The sequence below is a fragment of the Mustela lutreola genome, chromosome 12 (genome assembly GCF_030435805.1).
Source record: "Mustela lutreola isolate mMusLut2 chromosome 12, mMusLut2.pri, whole genome shotgun sequence".
Classification (NCBI taxonomy): domain Eukaryota; kingdom Metazoa; phylum Chordata; class Mammalia; order Carnivora; family Mustelidae; genus Mustela; species Mustela lutreola.
The window spans coordinates 48,616,943-48,638,991 of NC_081301.1; the positions used below are offsets into that span (position 1 = coordinate 48,616,943).

General features: G+C 38.5%; 1 protein-coding gene across 2 annotated transcripts in view; it reads left to right on the forward strand.

Moving 5' to 3' along the window:
* MLLT3 (MLLT3 super elongation complex subunit) overlaps positions 1 to 22,049 on the forward strand; it is a 285,375-nt gene that overhangs the window by 201,060 nt on the left and 62,266 nt on the right. For both annotated transcript variants that reach the window (XM_059143193.1, XM_059143194.1), the window contains exon 5: positions 5,513 to 6,211. In XM_059143193.1, the coding sequence (XP_058999176.1) occupies positions 5,513 to 6,211 (699 nt within the window). The remainder of the gene's footprint in view (positions 1 to 5,512; positions 6,212 to 22,049) is intronic.

The following is a 22,049-nucleotide window of genomic DNA, read 5'->3' on the forward strand; positions in this document are numbered from 1 at the left end:
GAGGCTGACCATACTTATCTGTGTGCCCAGCTCTTCTGAGTCTTACTTAGAGTCCAGAGTAAAGCAAGCCCCGTATCAGTCCTCTTTCAAGATGCCTGTAATCCCATGGCCACAATTCTTCAGGCCCCATTCACAATCTGCTGGTTCCCAGGGCTGACTGGTTCAAGAAGGTCAGTGGGTTGGATTTGGGATTAAAGATGGGGGAGGTAAGTCAAATTGAAGGTCCCCCTTTTTCCCAGAATCCTGAATTTTTATACTTTATTTTTAGCTTCAAATGGTCTTTCACCCCTCCAAGCCATTTGTCATGTGTTCAGTGGTGTAGCAGGAGAGATTTTTAGTTTGAAAGCCTGTCTTTGACTCCTTTACCCAGTCTTTCGTATGCATAACCTCTTGGACTATATTACAGTATCTACAGTTTCTTTTCAGATGTACTGTGGACAAATAAACGTTTAGAGGAGAGTTTATTACTTTTGGATAAATAAAACTCTTCTGGGAGAGTTTATTTGTCCATATTCAAATTTCACTGAACAAGATAAGAATGATCTGAAAATCTTGCACCACGCAGAAGCTAGTTGAAGTAGGACAGAGACCAAAAATAACAGCATAAGTAAAGAGAAGAGACAGGAGCTGGAGAAAGAATCAGCTTTGCATTATCAGTGGTATTAGGAAGAAGACCTGGTGATAACACAGTAATCGAAAGCCACCTATAATCAGAAACCTTATTTTGTCCACTAGTTAAGACCTTTTTGCAAGCTATCTACTAGAGTTGCTGACAAGTAGTATTAGGAGCGATTATACATTAAAAGGACCCATTCTGTTCCAGAAAATTAAAACAAGGAAGCTTTCAGTAGCATCTGAGAGAAAAGAAAATACTGTATCCTATATTGACAGGTAGTAAAGTTAGTGAAAATATGTATATGTATGTTTAAACACTCATTTGCCATAAATTTTTGAAATTTGAATTATTCACACTTGCGCTCCCTAATATTGGTATTCAGTTTGTCCTAATGAGCCTCAGGAAAAGAGAATTTGAATTACACAACACGCACGCGTAAACTTCACATTGAATGGTACTTAGTCTGTTCTGCTTAGTGGCACTTCATTTTGCCGTTAAATTTTTTTTTTTTAAAGATTTTATTTACTTACTTGACAGAGAGAGAGATCACAAGTAGGCAGAGAGGCAGGCAGAGAGAGAGAGAGACAGGGAAGCAGGCTCTGCTGAGCAGAGAGCCGGATGTGGCCTCGATCCCCAGACCCTGAGATCAGGACCTAAGCCAAAGGCAGAGGCCTAACCACTGAGCCACCCAGGCACTCTTGACATTAATAGTTTAATAAAAATTTTAAAAAGCCAGTGACCTGATCTTCAATATATATGGGATAGCTAGGCTGAGAATTAGTAAAAGCTTTTACTCTGAGTTTAATTCCTGACTTTGCATCTAAGTCTCTGTTGTATGGTCATTGCATGTATGACTATGGAGTCAGGGGACAGTATATCTGAACTTTGCCATTTACCACAAGGCCAAGGACAATGAAAATGTTGTCCAGTATACTAGGGACCATTCTTCCACCTTTTCGTTATTCCTGGAATTTTTATTTATCTGGGGTGTTGTTACGGAATATGGTTTTCTTTTTACTTCTCAGTTGTCTTAAGTTAAAGAAAACTTCTTGGTAAAGGGGCATGTGCTAGAATAGCTGGGTGCCTTGCTTTTATGAAGATTTTTTGGGTTGGTGAAAAGCTGACAGTGGGCATTAAATACCTAGACCAACGTGGGAGTTAAAAGTTATAAAATTTCTGGAGTTTTATACTTAACATCATATGTATGGAATTAAGACAAGAATTTAAACTTTCTTTCTTTTTTTTTTTTTTTTTAAGATTTTATCTATTTATTTGACAGAGAGAGAGATCACAAGTAGGCAGAGAGGCAGGCAGGGAAAGAGGAGGAAACAGGTCCCTGCTGAGCAGAGAGGCCGATGCAGGGCTCGATTCCAGGACCCTGGGATCATGACCTGAGCCCAAGGCAGAGGCTTAACCCACTGAGCCATCCAGGTGTCCCAAGAATTTAAACTTTCTGTCACAAAAAAGTCTGTGTCATATACCACTACGGACTTTGCATTAAGAATTCTTGTTTGTCCTATGAAAGGGTTTTAAAAGTCATGGAAGGACCTCTGTAGAAGTTTTTTTTTGTTTCTTTTGGTGTTTTTTGGTACTGAAATTTACTATTTTTTAATGCTTAATATTTGAAAACATGTTGGTAGGTGAAAAATCTGTATTTTTAAGAGTCACGTTAAAAAATTATGTATAATACTCCTTGAAGGTTGATTATTAAGCAGCAATGCTTGGGTGTTCAAGAGTCGTAATTAAACTACTGATTGCAAATTATCAAAATTCAGTGAGTCAACAAACCAATTAAAAAAAACTGGCGGATATTAGATTTCAAATGTTCTTCCTTAATTTAGTTTGTCCATTACACTTTATTTTAATTATTCATAGTATTGCTTAACATGCCAGGAAATGTCTTGTAATGGAATTTATAAAATAATGTAGTTTCAGTAATATGAATACTATCTTTAGCATTCTGCTTTTAAATCTCAATTGAGATGTTTTGTAAGGAATTATCTAGTTTGGTGCATAAAAGCATGTCATTGCATAGTAAATTTCTCCATTTTAGAAGTTTGAAACCAAATGCTTACTTGAGAAAAATAAATGGAATAATTGGTATTTGTCATTTTGTTGTTATTGTTGAGCAAATGAGAAAAAAAATTGTGAGAAGAAAAAATACATAGTCCCACTACTAACATAGAACAATAATTTTTCATTGAGTAGTACCTTTTTTTTCAAGTTTTTATTTAAATGCCAGTTAGTTAACATACAATGTGATGTTAGTTTCTTGTGTAGAATTGAGTGATTCCTCACTTGCATACAAGTGGTGCTCATCACAAGTGTACTCCTTAATCCCCATCACCTATTTCACCCATTCCCCTTCCTCCCAAACATCTGTTTATTCTCTGTAGTTAAGAGTCTTATTTCTTGGGTTTTCCTCCTCCCCCACCCCAATATTCATTTGTTTCTTAAATTCCATTTATAGGAGTGCCTGGATGGCTCTTTGGTTAAGCATCTGTCTCTTGATCTCAGCTTAGTTCTTGATCTCAGAGTCATGAGTTCAAGCCCCATATTGGGCTACTTAAAAAAAAATTTTTCCACACGTGGGTGAAATCATACAGTATCTGTCTTTCTCTGGCTGACTTATTTCAGTTAGCATAAAACCCTAGTCCCATTCACATTCTCTTTTTATGGCTGAATAATATTCCAGTGTGTGTATCTGTGTGTATGTGCACGTGTGTGTGTATTATACCACAGCTTCTTTATCCATTTATCAGTTGATGGACATTGGGGCTTTTTCCATAATTTGACGCTTATCAGTAATGCTGCTATAAACATAAAGGGGCATGTATCCCTTCAAATTAGTATTATTTTTAAAAGATTTTGCTTATTTATTTGACAGAGATCACAAGAAGACAGAGAGGCAGGCAGAGGGAGAGGAGGAAGCAGGTTCCCTCCTGAGCAGAGAGCCCAATGTGGGGCTCAATCCCAGGGCCTGAGATCATGACCTGAACCAAAGGCAGAGGCTAAACCCACTGAGCGACGCAGGTGTCCCCAAATTAGTATTTTTGCATACTTTGGATATATACCCAATGATACAATTGCTGGATTGTAGAGTAGTTTTATTTTTGACTTCTTGAGGAACCCCCATATTGTTTTCCACAGTGATTGCATCAGTTTGCATTTCCACCAACAGAGCAAGAGTGTTCCTTTTATTCCATATCCTTGCCAACACTTGTCATTTCTTGCGTTTCTGATTGTAGCCATTCTAAGAAGTATGAGGTGATACCTCATTGTAGTTTTGGTTTGTATTTCTTTGATGATGAGTGATATTGAGCATCCTTTCATGTGTCTGTGGGCCATCTGTATGTCTGTCTATTCATATCTTCTGCCCATTTTTTAACTGGATTGTTTTTTGGGTGTTGAGTTTTAGAAGTTCTTTATATATTTTGTATACTAATCCTTTATCAGATATGTCATTTGCAAATGTCTTCTCCTATTCTGTAGGTTGCCTTTTAGTTTTGTTGATTTTTTCCTTCATATAGGGTATTATTTTCTGATGTTTATTGATATATATGCTTTTTTTTTGCATAAATTTTAAAAATGTTGTTCATTTTAGGGAAAAGCATAACTCCTGCCCAGTATCTTTTCTATATCATGCCAGATATTGAAAGGATACAAAATTGGGTTTACTGATTTTAAGTGGGTGAGTTAGAGGTACAGCATAATAAGGAAATCATGGAGATGTAAATTCTGATTGAAAATTTGAACATTTATTCATCCTTGGTCCCATTAGGAAGTCAAAGTAAGCAAGAAAGAGCTTTTCTTTTATAGTATTGATGTGAGTTTTTGCACGTCAAGGATCTACTTCTGTTTCTTACTCTTACTATTAATGGTAGAGGTTCACAAATACATTAAATATGGATTTAAATTTTGTTCCTAAATAGAAAGGTTCTATGTAGGTTATATATTCTGGGGTACTTATATGAGTGAATTTTAGAACATTTAAAACATTTAGAATGGAATAGGCAGTGATGAACTCTTTCCTTATTATTACACAACAATAATTACTAAGGACTTTGCAGTCCATTTAATAACTATCAGATCAAATCTTTCTTCTGTTAATTTTCTTTTCTTTGCTTGTAGATGGGAGACATATTTCTTAACTGTTGAAATTTGGATGGCAAAAAATAATTGCCTTTTATCTCAAATTGAGAATTATTTTCTTTCTTGAGTCTTGTGACTCTTTATAGTAAGAAGCCATTTAAAATTTAATATTGTCTGTGACCCTTGGCTCTTTTTCTGCCTCCTTCTCAATCTTCACTGGAGCTGAATGCTGCTCCCCAAGTATAATCTGTGCTTTGATCCCTCATTGTTGTGGTACACTGTAGTCCCTGCTCTCCAAGTACTTTCTCATTCCTCTCTTCCTGGTAATTACCTGCTTATTCTTGAGTATCTAGTTCAGGCTTGAATTCTCCCCACATTTCTGAATAATTCTTGTCCAGTGGCCCCAATGGAATCAACGACCTCCTTGGTTTTGTTGTCCTGGCATGTTATCGGTGGCTCTTGGAACCAGCATGACTCCTAGCTGTGTCCTATTTAATAAGAGTAAGGGCCATGTGTTAGGCATCTGTGTATCTCCCAGAACAGGCCCTCAGTGAGCAACTGTTGACCTGAGATGCTTAGAGCGCCTCGCTTGTTGGGACGAGGTAGACAGCTGGCCTCCCTGAATTCCTTGACCCTCGTGCCCCTTGCTCATGGTGCTCCTCACGCACCCTGTCCCCACCTGCTAGATCGAGGCTCTGGTTGGCAAAGAGCCTTCTCGTGCAGGTGGGACGTGCCAGGATCCTGGCTGACGCCTCCTGCTTGCTCCACAGCTCTGAGTCGCATCTTGTTGTCCCGTTTCTGCAGGACCCCAACAGGAGCATCCACACCAGCAGCAGCAGCAGCAGCAGCTGCAGCAGCAGCAGCAGCAGCAGCAGTAGCAGCAGCAGCAGCAGCTGTAGCAGCAGCAGCAGCAGCAGCAGTAGCAGCAGCAGCAGCAGCAGCAGCACCAGTTTTTCAAAGCCTCACAAATTAATGAAGGAGCACAAGGAAAAACCTTCTAAAGACTCCAGAGAACATAAAAGTGCCTTCAAAGAACCTTCCAGGGATCACAACAAATCTTCCAAAGAATCCTCTAAGAAACCCAAAGAAAACAAACCACTGAAAGAAGAAAAAATCGTTCCTAAGATGGCCTTCAAGGAACCGAAACCCATGTCGAAAGAGCCAAAACCGGACAGTAACTTACTCACCATCACCAGTGGACAGCAAGACAAGAAGGCTCCTAGTAAAAGGCCCCCCATTTCAGATTCCGAAGAACTCTCTGCCAAAAAAAGGAAAAAGAGTAGCTCAGAGGCTTTATTTAAGAGTTTTTCTAGCGCACCACCACTGATTCTCACGTGTTCTGCCGACAAAAAACAAATAAAAGATAAATCTCATGTCAAGATGGGAAAGGTTAAAATTGAAAGTGAGACCTCCGAGAAGAAGAAATCAACGTTACCGCCATTTGACGATATCGTGGATCCCAACGATTCCGACGTGGAGGAGAACATGTCCTCCAAATCTGATGTGAGTAACCTTGTTGGTTTCCCTCCTTTCCCTGGTTAGTCTTCAGAGTCTGTTTCACGTGGCTGCAGGATAAGGAGCCAGGGAAGAAAATGACAGCTGAGCCATAAAATGGTAGCATGGAAGCGCTTAGAAATGAATTTCCTTAACTAATGGAAAGAAGGAAATGAAATCGTTAAAGGATCTGCACACATTTGGGCAGTGATTTAAATTGTTAAAGGAGAGATACATTCCATAGTATAATAATGGGCCATTTGAATTGCAGTAGAAAAACCGAGATGCTCATTAGAGCTTAGTTACTGTGCTTTTTGGTGATTGCTGGTTTAGGAAAGTGAGAAGAATGCAATAAAACTTGAATATATGAGAAAATGAATTTAAAAGAGAAAGTTAGGAAATATTGGGGTACAGCTCTAATGTTGATGTTTTTGATTGGTGCAATGAAGTAATTTGTTTACAGGCTGGCAATAGTGTTTTTTCAAACAGTTTTAGTTTAATCGAGGTCACAATGATTCCTATCGATTTAAAATGAATAATTTGCTAGATTTCAACTTACATATGTACTCGTGAAACCAGGTGGTGGTATTTTGAAATTTGAAACATTTAATTTTGTTTTCATTGACTAGCCATTGATTTGGGAGAGGGCGGGGAGTGGAATCTTCATTACGTTTTTGCCAATTGGTAGGATTATCGTTTGTGGATGCCTAAAAGACGATCTGACCATCTAACACCCCTCCAAAATGTTATCTAATGTTGAGGTTTAAACTAATAATTACAGATTTCTTTGAGTTGAAAGGAATTTTCACATTATCTGTTCTAATTTCCCACCGGTGTAAGAAATCTTATGCTTCTGTCAACAGAAGTATTAGTAATTTAAAAGGTATTACATTCCATTTCTGGAGAAAGAACATTATTTACTATGAAATCACACTCACTTTGTTGCAAACTTTTGCCACCTTTAGTTACTTATTAGTCATGATCAGTCCAAATAATCTCTTTACTTTGGCTTGCCACTATTTCTAAACGATGATCAAGGAAGGTGTCTAACTAAAACTTACTAGCCATTTGAGAATATTTCTCTTTCTGTTCCATGGGTTCACCATATACATGTTCCTAATTCAAATGCTAGCAGAGATGAGGGAACTTCGTAGCAGATTCTCTATCCTGCATTTGTGCTGGAGATAAGGGCAGCCAGGGTTAGGACTTGGCGTTGGTACTGATCCCAGTTGGCAAGAGACTACTTCCTTCTGTGCAACCCTCTACAGCTAATCTTGAAAAAAGACTTTTTTAAGATTTCATTTTTATTTATTTTAGTGAGAGTGTGAGCAAGCAGGGAATGGGGAAGCAGAGGGGTAGGGAGTGAGACTCTGAAGCAGACTCCATGCTCAATATGGAGCCTGATATGGGGCTGCATCCCACAACCTTGAAATCATGACCTGAGCTGAAACCAAGAGGCGGTCACCTAACTGACTGAGGCATCCCTAATCTTGAAAATCTGTTTAAAAGATTATTTATTTATTTATTAGGGACAGAATGTGTGAGAGAGAGAGAGGGAGTGAGTGTGCATGTATGAGTAGGGCGAGGGGCAGAGGGAGAAGCAGGCTTCCCCACAGCAGGGAGCCCGATGCCAGCACAATCCCAGGACTTGGAGATCATGACCTGAGCCGAAGGCAGATGCCCAACCAACTGAGCCACCCAGGTGCCCCCCTAACCTTGAAATATTAAAAGAAAATCAGATTGCGGGGCGCCTGGGTGGCTCGGTGGGTTAAGCCGCTGCCTTCAGCTCAGGTCATGATCTCAGGGTCCTGAGATCGAGTCCCACATTGGGCTCTCTGCTTGGCAAGGAGCCTGCTTCCTCCTCTCTCTCTCAGCCTGCCTCTCTGCCTGCTTGTGATCTCTCTCTGTCAAATAAATAAATAAAATCTTAAAAAAAAAAAAAAGAAAATCAGATTGGGAGTAGGGTAGCATATAAAATACAAGATATTGGGGTCATTTGTCCCAGTGTTTGGTACATATTTTATAGTGATAGTTTATTGAATGAAGATGAGAACTGATGGGTTTGTTCAGTATCTCAAACATCTGTTTTTCCTTCTGTGCTTTTTACTTAAGCTCTTCTTAATACGAAACTTGTTCTTAATGCAGATGTTATTTGGAAATTCTTTTTTGTATGTTTGACTTTTAGTTCAGATCACACTAAAATGTTCATTGAGCCTCTTGGGGTGTGATTAGTCCATCAAGATTGTCAGGTTTAGCAACTTTGTCTTTCTGTATTCTGACATGTTGTGAATCTTGTAGAGCAGAGGTTTTCAAATAGTGGCTTGTGATTCACTAGTGAGCCATGAAACCGATTTAGCATGTCATCAGCAGTATTAAAAAAAATCAGAATGCATTGTAATTAGCAAGGGTAAGTAATGGTTTTTAAAAATTTTATTTCATGGGATGTGTGTATTCCTTATTGTAGGTCATGGTCAAATTCTGAAAGGCATCTTTCTTGAATGTTTGCTAATTTATGAGAAGATCAAATGACATTCATAAAGCAAAGCTCTTTCTTCATGAAATTATCCCAAATAATCATTCTCTTTAGGTAACTCTGTATATTCTTGTTTTTTAATCTCTTGCTCCCTTCCTTTTATGTATGTTTTATAAGATATAGCTTTTCATAAACTTCATGTTCAACTTAGTGTATTTATCCAAAGCAGTATCTTTCTTTTTTTTTTTTTTTTTTTTTAAGATTTTATTTATTTATTTGACAGACAGAGATCACAAGTAGGCAGAGAGGCAGGTGGAGAGAGAGGAGGAAGCAGGCTCCCTGCTGAGCAGAGAGCTCAATCTGAGGACCCTGGGACCATGACCCAAGCCGAAGGCAGAGGCTTTAACCCACTGAGCCACCCAGATGCCCCCAAAGCAATATCTTAAAAAATCTTTTGGAGTGAGGAGTTAGAATTGTAATTCTTTGCAATAGGTAGAAAGGTTTCAAAAAGAATTCATGAGCCACATATCCGATGATTGCTACAGGAATTTTTACAGTGGGTTCTGCACATCAGTACAGAGAAAGCCACTAAAGACTTTTGGGCATTATTTGGGTATAAAACCCAACAGATACACTTTCTTTATCAGTTTTCTGGTAGTAGTGCTTTTCTTCTTCTTCTTGTTGGTTTAATTCTCTGTGTGTAGGTGGTGAAGACAAAGAGCATTGACAAAGTGGTTCCAAATAAGCCAGTGCCCAAAACACCTTTCTGTGAGCAGGGGAGATAAAAAAGGACTGAAATTCCCTTTATCCAGTAGTAGAAATCACCTTTGTTTGGCATTCTTCCTACTTGGTGTCTCTTCTATGGGCAAGCCAGAAGGGGAGGCCACTGCAATGAAGAGCCATGAGGAGCCCAGATCCTCCCTTGGCCAGTAACAAATTTGATAGCATGAGACAGGCCCAACTTCAGGGGTCCAACTTTACGATGTCCTGGATGGTGAGTGTGTCTGCATCTGAGTAAGTGTGGTAAGATGACTGTAAGTCTTTACTGGATAAAGACTAACATGCTTCCTAGCTTTGTTATTTGAATATAAGCCAGACTTGTGTTCATTTATGGCAGATGGGGTAGTGGGGGTAATTTTAGACACAGCAGGCAGAGATCATGGACTTCGAAACAGAAGAAAGAGACAAAAAGAAATTGGAAAAGTGTGAAGAATTAAGAAGGGTGAGGGAGAAGAGATTATTTAGCTGGTAAACCTGCAAACACATCTTGCCTCAGTGTATTCTAGTTACAATTAAAAGGAAAAACTTTTTAAAGAACCTTTTCCCATAATTAAGGTAGATTCAGGTTTTATATGGGAATAAAATCATTGTTATTAAGATGGATTTGGAAGCTCGGATTGAGATTCATATGGTTCTTTTTGGTTAAGATTTTTTGTACTTTGCATAGAAAAGTAGAAGTACATCCATGCCTACGTGTTTTTTTTGAGGGATCACTTAGTAAGTGCTTAAGGCAGGTAGGTAGGTAGTCAAGTAATCGAATAATTAGGACTTTATACTGTGGTGTTGGACAGGCTATGTTTTGAACCCCAGCTCTTCAGGGATCTTAGGCAAATGTTTTTAACCTTCTGTATTTCTTAATTCTTTTGTAAGATGGAGATCATAATAGTGTTTATTACGTAGTATTATTATGAAAATTGTCAGTCTGGGTAAAGTATGTATCACGTTAACCAAAAAATACTAGTTAACTATGATTATGTATGATGTGGCTTCTAGAAATCTTTATAACCTATAGCTTTGGAAGAGATCTTTTGCTCTTCAAAAATAATGTGGAATTCTAGAGTCCCTTTTCAAGGGTGTGGGTTATATGTTTTTCAGGGGAAAAAGTACTTGGCATCTATGTCCTATTGCTCTGAATTTTGTCTTGAGGCAAATGGCCTTGATATGCATTTGTTGCATGGTAACAGGAAAAATACAGGATGAAGAGTCTAAGTTTTAAATCAAAAGTTAATCCAGAGTTTCCCAGGATCTTTTAGCTTTTAAATTAAAATAGGTAAAGGACAAGAACATAGCTAGCACTGCATTAGGGAGGCACTCAGTTGTTTCTTTATTCTTGTTCCTATTAAAGGAAGACATCCGAAGAAATTACTTACCTTTGGGTGATTATTAATGTTACACAGAATAATTTTTAAATACGTTTTGCAATCCCTGAAGTGTTTTTTCTTTTCTAAAGAAATTTAATATTACACATGAAAGCCCATCAGTGATTTTTTTCCCCCTACAGAATTCAAGAGTTACACGGTGGTTGGATAGGGAGGCAGAAGGACTGGTTTATAGTTGGGTGAGCATTTCGCAAATACAGAAATCATGATAAGAGCATGTTTTCACTAGGTCCGTAAGTGTTAGCATTAAGAATATTTTACCTTCAAGAACTTAGGTAATCCTGTTGGAGTAAAGCTGTCTTGGTTTAGGAAATTATCATTTTGGGGTCATAATGGTTATTTATGGAAAGTGACCTCACTAATGCAGCTGGAAGGGTGAGGATCATATTAGCATCAATTAAAAGTTTATTATTGGAGTTTGTATTCACTTGTTTCAACTTTAATTGACAATTAGAAAGAACCCAAATTATCTCCCCTTTCCCATAATTTCCTAGGTTTTGTTTTTTCCATATAATTCAGCTTCTGAAAGAGAAGTCTGTGGAGTTGATCTTGTTTTGTGATAGAGAAAGCTTGGTATTTATAGCAGAGAAGGAGAGGAAAAAGAATAAAATAAAATTGGAATAACTGTTTATAAGCAGATTTGGTTATGGTAGTAATTTCCTTATCATTGCCTTTGCTTTTTGCCTTGCTTTAATAGAGATTTAATTGTAATTTAAAAGCATAGTCGTTAAAAGTTTTAATTGTCTTTCTCCTTGAAAATGGGCAGATTACATTTGGTACAATGTTACGTACTTCAGCCTGCAGAGATTGTAATCCTGTCTTTCCTCACTTGGCCTCAGCAGAGTGCTTTCTTGGCTAAAATCTTCCTGAGGAAAAAGGATGAAATCTCAGATGCCTTTTACCAAGGGTTGGGTGGTGGTGGTTCAGCTACAGGATAAAAGCTGCAAATCACCTTAGCCCAAGTTTCTTTTGAAAAGAAAAAAAGAAGGAAAAAGAAACTTCCCTTCTTTTGTTGTGCCTCATTTCCTCCCACCCCACCCTGTTCCTTGCCCTGCTTAAACTGTTCGGGAGCTGGCCGTAAATGTCCTGCTGTTGAAGCCTTGGCCTGAGGTTTTTATGGGATAGAAGGTTGTGGCAGTCAGAGAAGAAGGTCTTTATTGTGTTTTCAAAGTGGCTCTTTAATGACTTGTAATTCCAGCACATGCAAGAGCTGTAAAGTCTGCAAGTATGGTGAGGGAGCAGCTAGAGAGGCCATTCATTAAAGGGCTGCCCTGCCTGGTGGGGGTGGGGGGGGATGACTCTGATTTTGGACTCCTGTTCTCTGCATTTCATAACTGGAGGTAAATTTATCTGAAGGGTTGCAGTTCTTCCTCGGGTAGATTCTGTGTAAGATGTGATGGGCAGAGGGGAGGAAATGGCCCAGCCAATCAACTGTTGGTTTCTTCAGCCATGTTCCTAACTTAGTCCAAAAAAGGAATTTGGAGCAGTTGCAAGGGTGATTTTTACTTTAAGACAGAATTAGGGGCTTCCTCTCTTTCTTGTTTGGGTACCATACTCAGCCTCAATTGTTTCTCAGTTTTTAAATTAAATAATTCCTTAGAAGTCTTTCAGTAGCTGAGGGCCGTGGACAGAACAGGAGGTTCTATCATTGCAGAGTTGGTTACCATCAGTAATTGCCAACACTCCTCATTTTTACTTACTTGTATTGAATTGAATCTCTCAATAAAGTCCATGAGCTTCCTTTAAGAGAGCTCCATTGCCTGTTCATTGCACTACTGTTCCTTACTCCAGGGCCCATGCTCTTTACCTAATTGTCTCACCTGTCATCTTTAGACACAAAGATGTGATTCAACATGGTCTTTGCGTGACCTGCATTCCCATTCCACAGAGACATCGTATGCCTGTAGTTGAACATGTCTTGAGTGCTTTTTGTGTGCCAGTCACCAGTCTAAGCACTTGACTCATTTTAACTCACTTTACCCTCCAAACAACTTTATGAAATAGGCACTATTATTCCCATTTTATAGATAGGGAAACTGAGGCCCAAAGGTTTAGAGACTTGCCCAGAGTTGCCAGCTGGTGGATCCAGAATTTGATCCCACTTGTTAGCATGTTCACTCAAGAGGAATTTTGGAATGAAGCAAATCTGATTTTCCCACGAATTCATACTGCATTTGCAGAGATGGGCTCAATGAAGTTGGCCTCACTGCTGTGAAAGCCTTTGATGTCATAGCCTTGTTCCATTTATGAGTCATGGTTCTCTGACCTACCTGTTGATTTGGGCTTTTACCAACAGCCCTCAGGAAGTGACAGGCTGTCCTTTGAGCTGGGTTTGGCACGCATCCCAAAATGAGGGAGGAGCTTTGAAATGTCCAGGAATCTGACTTCTCACACAGGCTTGCTGCAAGTACGGCAGACTCTCCTGGTTCTGGAGTTCACATTATTACATCAGCAGCACTGTTTCCCTGCTCCCAGAATTCTCTCTCTTGATTTTGCAAGTATTTGTGTTTAACAGAGCTGAGTTGTAATATCAGGCTTTCCCAGAAGGTGCCACCAAATAACAAATGGTGTCTTATAGTCCGACAATCACTTCTTTTTGAATCTCCTAGCTATATTTTGTAATTCCAGGTTATACTGTCTGTAAGTTACTCAAAATGTAGGCTATGCTTCCTGTGAATCATGAGGCAAGATAATGCAATGGCATAGGTTGGAGGGTGGTTTTCTTTTGGTGTCTAGGTAATTATTTCATCAAGTTTGAGAAATTGTCCTCAGTAGGTAACAATTTATGACTGTAAACTTCCAAGGCAGCATCAAGGTCCACAAAGAAAAATCACCCCTGTGAGGCTACTTTAGGTCACTAAAGGTGACTGCACAGTGAGATGTTCTTCCAGATAAAGTCAAAGATCCTTCTATTAGGAGAATATGGGAAAGCATTTACTAATTTATTTGGGGACAACAAACTTTGCCTTTGAATTCTGAAGATAGAGAGGATAGAGATGTGGGGGAATTGGGATAGGGAGAAATATTCAGAATTGGTGACACAGAGAAAAGGAAATTTTCTTGCCTTTCTTAGTTATGAGAAAAAATGTATGAGATCCTTGGATGTGATGTTATGTTATGTTACATATTTATATAACCATTTTTTGGTTCAAGTATAATTACCATACCGTGTTATATTAGTTTCAAGTATAATGATACAACAGTTCTATACATTAGCACTCATCACGTTAGCTGTTAATCTTCTTCACCTATTTCACGCATTTCTCCTACCCACCTCCCCTCTTGCAACCACCAGTTTGTTCTCTATATTTAAGAGTCTGCTTTTTTATGTTTCTCCTTTTCTCTTTGTTCATTTGTTTCTTAAGTTTTAGAAATGAGTGAAATCATATGGTATTTGTCTTTCTCTGACTTATTTTTGCTTATAATGGCATTATATCCTATAGATCCATTCATATTGTCGCAAATGGCAACATGTCATTCTTTTTTATGACTGAGTAGTATTCCATTGTGGTAGAAAATGGTGGTATATATCACATCTTCTACAGTCGTTCATCTGTTGATGGGTACTTGGGCTGCTTCCATATCTTGGCTCTTGGAAATAATGCTGCAGTAAACATAGGGGTGCAATTATCTTTTTGAATTAGTGTTTTCATTTTCTTTTGATAAGTACCCTGTAGTTGAGTTACTGGATCATATGGTAATTCTATTTATAATTTTTTGAGGTACCTCCATACTGTTTCTCACAGGAGCTGTGCCAGTTTGCATTCCCACCAACAGTACACAAGGTTCCTTTTTCTTCATATCCTCATCAACACTTGTTTCTTATGTTTTTGATTTTAGCCATTCTGACAGGTATGAGGTGATAGAGCATCATGGTTTTGATTTACATTTTTCTGATGTTAGTCTGTTGGCCATCTGGATATCCTCTTTGGAGAAATGTCTGTTCAGGTCCTATAGTCATTTTTTAAATTGGATTATTTGGTTCTTTTTGGTATTGAGTTGTATAAGTTCTTTACATATTTTAGATATTAACCCCTTATCAGATATATCATTTGCAAATATCTTTTCCCATTAGGTTCCCATTTTTGTTTTGTTAATGGTTTCCTTCTTGTGCAAAAGCTTTTTATTTTGGTATAGTCCCGGTAATTTAATTTTGCCAGAAGAGATATACCTGGAAAAATGTTTCTATGGTTAATGTAAAAGAAACTACTGCCCATGTTTTCTTCTAGGAACTTTATGGTTTCAGGTCTCAGATTTAGGTTCTTAAGTCATTTTGAGTTTATTTTGTGTATGTTGTTGTTGATTTGTTTGTTTGTTTTTGCCTGTAGCAGTCAAGTTTTCCCAGCACCATTTGTTGAAGAGATTTTTCCCATTGTATATTCTTGTCTCCTTTGTATTCTGTTCCATTGATTTATATATCTGTTTTTGTGTTACTCCATACTGTTCTGATTACTACAGCTTTGTAGTATATCTTGAAAGTTAGGATTGTGACACCTACAGTTTTTTTCTTTGTTTCAAGATCATTTTGGCTATTTGGGGTCTTTTATAGTTCCATACAAATTTTAGTGTTATTTGTTCTAGTTCTGTGAAAAATGCTGTTGGTATTTTAATACGGTTTGCATTAACTCTGTACATTGCTTTGGTTAGTATGGATGTTGTAATGATATTGGTTCTTCCAATCAGTGAGCATGGAAGATGTTACTTTAAATTAATAAATAAATTGAGACACCTGGGTGGCTCAGTCAGTTAAGCCGCTGCCTTCAGCTCAGGTCATGATCCCAGGATCCTGGGATCGAGTCCCATGTAGGGCTTCTTGCTCAGCAGGGAGCCTGCTTCTCTCTCTGCCTCTGCCTGCTTGTGCTTTCCCTCTCTCTCTCTCTCTCTGTGACAAATAAATAAATACATAAAATCTTAAAAGAAAATTAATAAATGAATTAATAGTCTGCCCTGGTTTGGGACCTCAATGTTTAGAATTACAGTACTTTTTTAAAAAATTAAATTCTTGACACGTGCTTTATTCTGTGGCTCTTTTATGTGTTTATTTTTTTAACATGTGATCAACTGCTGTATCACTTTGAGTACCTACAAACATTTCCTTCTAAACAAGTTTAATTCTTTAAAATATTTTTTGATTACCTTAGTGTTCAGTAACATTCACAAATATTTATGTGGTAGGTACTCCTGTATATAAACACTGTGTTAGATGGTACAGATGGTACAAAATTAGAATTTGGGCTGAGCTTAGAAGAAATAAAAGCATGAGTAGGATGGGGTGAGGGGCGAAGTAGGAAGGACAAGCCATTCTTGATCAGAGGAAACAACTTGGAAAAAAGGAACTGATGGCAAACATAGCTAATTCTATGTTGTCCTTACTGAGAATGAAGAGAGATCTTATAAGTGAATGCTGCCACGAATTTATCAAACTGGCTTGCCAGGAATGAAGGAAGAAGGCTTATCAAATTCTGTTCTTGCTAAGAGTGTGCTGGGCACTGACCTTTAAAAAATTATTTATTTAAAGATTGAGAGAAAGAGGGAGACAAAACACAAGTAGAGAGAGAGAGGAGCAGAGGGAAAGGGACAAGTGGACTCCATGCCGAGTGCAGAGCCTGACATGGGGCTTGATCCCAGGACCCTGAGATCATGGCCCAAGCCAAAGGCAGATGCTTAACCGACTGAGCCACCTAGGTGCCCCTTGATAGCCTTTTTAAAATCCATGCAATGTGTGTGATAGCTTTTGTTCTCATCTTACACGTGTGGATGTGGCAGAGGCAGAATTTGAATCCAGTTTTCACTAATGCCAAACCCCATGTTTTTTTGTACCATACCAACAATTAGACCTTACTGAGAGAGAAATCATGTCAAGTGAAAACCACTAAGGTACTGACAAAACCTTTTCCAGAAAAAAATCTAGTTGGGAAGACTAATTAGGTAAGGATACCACAGTTCAGTGAAAGGGGTAGAGTAAGAAATAAGATGTAGCCACAACACTTGGATACTCGGCTGTAAATAATAGGGAGCAAGAAGATCCACCTGTGATTTCCAAAATGATCAACTCCTGCTTCCTATGCATCCATGCTTTTTCTAAGAAGGAGAATTACAGAAAGTATTGAAAAGCTGTGCTACCTTGGAGTCTATACCAGGGCACTTGTTCACAATGTTATTAGATATGTATCATATACTTTGCCCTTGGGACAAGACATGGCAAGTGTTGAGAGGTCCCACGTACTTTACTTACAAGTTTGAGAGGTCCCATGTACTTTACTTCATCATCTAAGGATTTTACTCATGAAGGATCTGAAGAAGGAAGGTAGGGTCAGACTTTTACAAGATAGTGGTGTAGGAAGATCCTGGACTTGCCTCTTTCCATGGACACACCAATCTACAGCTATATATGCACCATTTCCCTCTGAAAAAGATGTGAAAACTAGATGAACTGTTTCTCCAGAAAAAGAGATAAAATAACCACATCAAGACAGGTAGGTCCAAGAGACCCAGGATGCTGGAGGAAACTGAGATTCCCCTTTGAAAGGGCTGGCATGTGGTCTTATTCACTCTGAGATGCAGCAAAAAAGAGCAGTTTGAAAAGTTCCTAAATAGGAAGGAGATTCAGTTTCTAATCTAAAAGTATCTGCTGGGGGGGGGGGCAGGGGACAGTTGAAACTCTCTCTGGAGATGGAGGCACTAGTGGACACTATTTTTGCACTCTCAGACTACCCCGCTGGCATAGGTAGGCGAGCTCTGTTTTGGCACCCTCCCACTGCCTTGCTAAGACAGGGGTGGGGGGTGAGCAGTTGCAGCACTATCCTGCTGCTTTGCTGAAGCTAGAGAATGCAGTGTAGTACTCCCCCACTCCCTGGCTGGGGCAGGCAAACATGAGTGATTATGGCATTTTCCCACTCCCAGCCCAAAGCCAGGGGCACTCTCCCACTATATTCTTGGTCTACAGATGCTTACAGTCAAGACATTTTGCTGCTGCCTTTCTGAAGTTGGTGAGTGTGCTGCACCTCCAGCTGCCTACATAAAGCCAGTGAGCACATGCAGTCCACACAGAGGATGCCCTTTTATCGCCTGGCCCTGGTGGCCAAAGGGGCAGGTAGTCCTGAGCTCCACAAGAATGTAATAATCAGACAGTTCTTGGGAGACTACAACAACTGCCTGGGCACTGCAGATAGTGGACTTAAACCCTGGCCCTCCTATGAAAAAGCCCTCTTTACTTAGAATGGAGCCTCAGCTTAAGAAGAAGGCTTCAGGTTTCCCATGCATCTAGAGGCTAGGGAGGTGCTTTCAGGGAATGTAAACAGGGAGGCACATTCTTTTAAACCCCCATGGCCTCACTACAGCTCAAAAAGGCCTCCCAGAAAGGCACTTACACATTTTTCTAGAGCCCTGATTTTTGCATCTGTCACTTGTGGGACACTTCCAGATCTTCTGGTCTAGAAGCCAGAAGGGTTTAAAATTACAGCCCCATAACACTATACATATTTTCATACTCTAAAAGCTCCTTCCTAGTGGTCTGTCTCCCAGTCAGCCTGAAACTAGGTGCTAAATGAGATTCCTCCCCTTGGAGCAGTGATAGGTTTTGCACACCGTCAGCAATGGGGACACATCAAGAATAAATCAGGCAGTTTAGAAAATCACAAAGGTTTGAGAGACAACCAAGAGCTAGGGCAATGTTGAATGAGGTTTATCACCTACGCATGACCACACCTTCAAGCCTGAGAGAGGTAGCTGTTCAACCTAATACATAGAAACAAACACAGAGCATCCAGCAAAGTGAGGAAAGAGAAATATGTTCCAAATCAAACAATAAGATAAAATCTCAGAAAAAGACCTTAATGATACAGAGTTAAGTCCTTTATCTGATAAAGAACTCAAAGTAATGGTCACAGAGATGCCCACTGAACTCAGAAGAATGGAGGAACATAGTAAAAACTTTGATAAAAAGAGAGAGTATATGAGAAAGTAGCAAACAGGGGCTCCTGGGTGGTCCAGCTGATTCAGTATCTGACTCTATTTCAGCTCAGGTCATGGTCTCAGGGTTTTGAGACTGAGCCCTGTGTCAGGCTCCACACTACATGCTTAAGATTCTCTCTGTCTCTCCATCCACCCCGCCCCCCCAAAAAACCCTAGCAAACAAAAATCACAGAGCTGAAGAATACAGTAGCTGAATTGGAATATACATGATCAGTGAGCTGGGAGACAAAGCAATGAAATTAATTTCTCAGACACCAGAAAGGAAAAAGATTTTTAATTTATTTTTTAATGTTTAAGATTTTATTTATTTGTCAGAGAGAGTAGAGAATGGCAGGCAGAGGGAGTATAGGCTCCTGCTGAGCAAGGAGCCTAATGTGGGACTTGCCCTAGATCACGACCTGAGCCCAAGGCAAACGCTTAACTGACTGAGCCACTCAGGTGTCCTGGAAAAAGATCTTTTAAAAGATGATAACTTAAGAGACCTGTGAAACATAAGTGGAATGATATTTGCTTTACAGAGGTCCCAGAGAGAGACAAGAGAGAGGAAAGGGCAGAAAAGTGACTTGAAGAAATAAGGGCTGAAAATTTTCCTAACCTAGGGAAGGAAACAGACATTCAGGTTTAAGAATTCCAGAGAGTTCCAAGTAAGATGAACCAAAGAGAACCACATCAAGACACATTATAATCAAACTGTCAAAAGTTAAAGATAAAAAGGGAATCTTAAAGGCAGCAAGAGAAAAACAAATTGTTACACATAAGGGAAACTCCAGGAGATAATGAGCAGATTTCTCAGCAGAAACTTTGGAGGTTAGAAGAAATAGGTAAATTTCTAGAGACTTAAAATCTTCCAAAATCAGATATGAAGAAATAGAAAATCTAAAAATATGAATTACTGGTGAGGAGATTGATTCAGTGGTCAAAAACTTCCCAACAAACAAAAATCCTGGACGAGATGGCTTCACTGCTAATTCTACCAAACATTCAAAGAAGATTTAGTACCCGTCCTTCTCAAACTCTTATAAAATATCTTGTTTTAGAAGGCCAGCATTATCCTAATACCCAAACAAAACCAGACAAAGAAACCACAGAGAAAGAAAATTAAAGGCCAGTATATCTGACAAACAAAGATGCAAAAATCCTCAACAGATATTAGCAAACTGGATTTAGCAATGCATTAAAAGAATTAAACACCGTGATCAGATAGGATATGTTCCAGGTATGCAGGAATGGCTCAACATCTGTAAATCCATCAGTGTGATACATCACATTAACATAATGAGAGATAAAAATCATGTGACCATCTGAGTACATGTGTAAAAAGCATTTGATAAAGTTCCAATATCCATCTGTGATAAAAACTCTCAATAAAGGTATAGAGGAAATGTACTTCAACCTAATAAAGGCCATAAATGGCAAACCCACAATCAGTATCATAAAAAGGGGTAAAAAGCCAAAAGCTTTTCCATTAAGGTCAGGAACAAGACAAGGATGCCTGCACTTTCTGTTTTTATTCACCATGATATTAGAAGTTCCAGCCACAGCAGTTAGGAAAGAAAAATAAATGAGGCATCCAAATTGGAACGGAAGAAGGAAAACCACCAACTATTTGTAGATAATATGATACTATGTATAGAAAACCCTAACAACACCAAAAAACTTTTAGAACTAATAATCAAATTCAGTAAATTTGCAGGATACAAAATTAATAGAAATCTGCGGCATTTCAACACATTAATAAACTACTAGAGAAATTAAGAAAACAATCCATTTATAATTGCATCCCAGAATACCTAGGAATAAATGTAACCAAGGAGGTGAAAGACCTGTACTCTGAAAACTACAAGACATTGACTAAAGAAATTGAAGAAGATAAAAAAATAAGTGGAAAGATATTCCATATGTATGTGTTGGAAGAATTAATATTGTTAAAATGTCCATAATACCAAAAGCAATCTACAGATTCAGTGCAATCCCTATCCAAATTCAAATGACATTTTTCACAGAACTAGAACAAATAATTTTAAAACTTAAATAGAGTCAAATATATCCAAAAAATGAGAAAGAACAGGACTGGAGGTATCATGCTCTCTGTTTTCAAACTACACTACAGAGTTATAATAATCCAACTGTATGGTATTGACATAAAAGCAGACACATAGGATAATGGAACAAAATCAAGAGCTCCGAAATAAACCCACAGATATATCATCAAACAGTTTATGACCAATGTGGCAAGAAGGTACAATAGGGAAAGGACATTTGCTTCAGAAAATGGTGGTGGGAAAACTGGACAGCTACATGCAAAAGAATGAAACTGTACCACTGCCTTAAACCAGATATAAAAATTAACTCAAAATGGATTAACAGACTTGAATGTGACACCTGAAACCATAAAACTCCTATAAGAAAACATACACACCAAAATCCTTAAAAGCAGTCTTAAGCATGTTTTTTGAATCTGACTCCAAAGGCAAAAGAAACAAAAGCAAAATGAACTATTGTGACTACATCAAACTAAGGCTTCTGTACAGCCAAGGGAGCCATCAACAAAATGAAAAAGCATCCTGCTGATTGGGATAAAATATTTACAAATCATATATCTGATAAAAGGTTTATCTAAAGTATATTAAGAACTCCTACAATTCAATTAAAAATCCAATTAAAAATGGGCAAAGGACCTAAATAGAGATTTTTACAAAGAAGATCACAGATGGCCAACAGAGACAAAAATGGTGCGCAACTCACTAATCAACAGAGAAATGCAAATCAAACCTGCAATGAGATCACCTTACATCTGTCAGAATGGCTATTATGAAAGAGACAAGAATTGAACGTGTTAGTGAGGGTATAAGGAAAAAAGGGAGCCCTTGTGCACTGTTGATGGGAATGCAAAATGGTGCAGCCGTTATGGAAAATGGTATAGAGGTTCCTCAGAAAAATCAAAACTAGAACTACCATATGATCCAATAATCCCCCCACTCATGGTTATTTATCTGAAGAAAAGGAAAACACTAATTTGAAAAGATACACGCACCCATATGTTCACTGCAGTATTAATAATAGCAGTCAAGATACGGAAACAAGCTAAGTGTCCATTGATGGAGGAATGAATGCAGTATAGATATACACAATGGAATACCATTCAGCCATAAAAAAGAATGAAATTGTGTCATTTGTGATAACAAGGGTATTACCTAATAGTATTCTGCTAAGCAAAATAAGTCAGAGGAAGACAAATAGC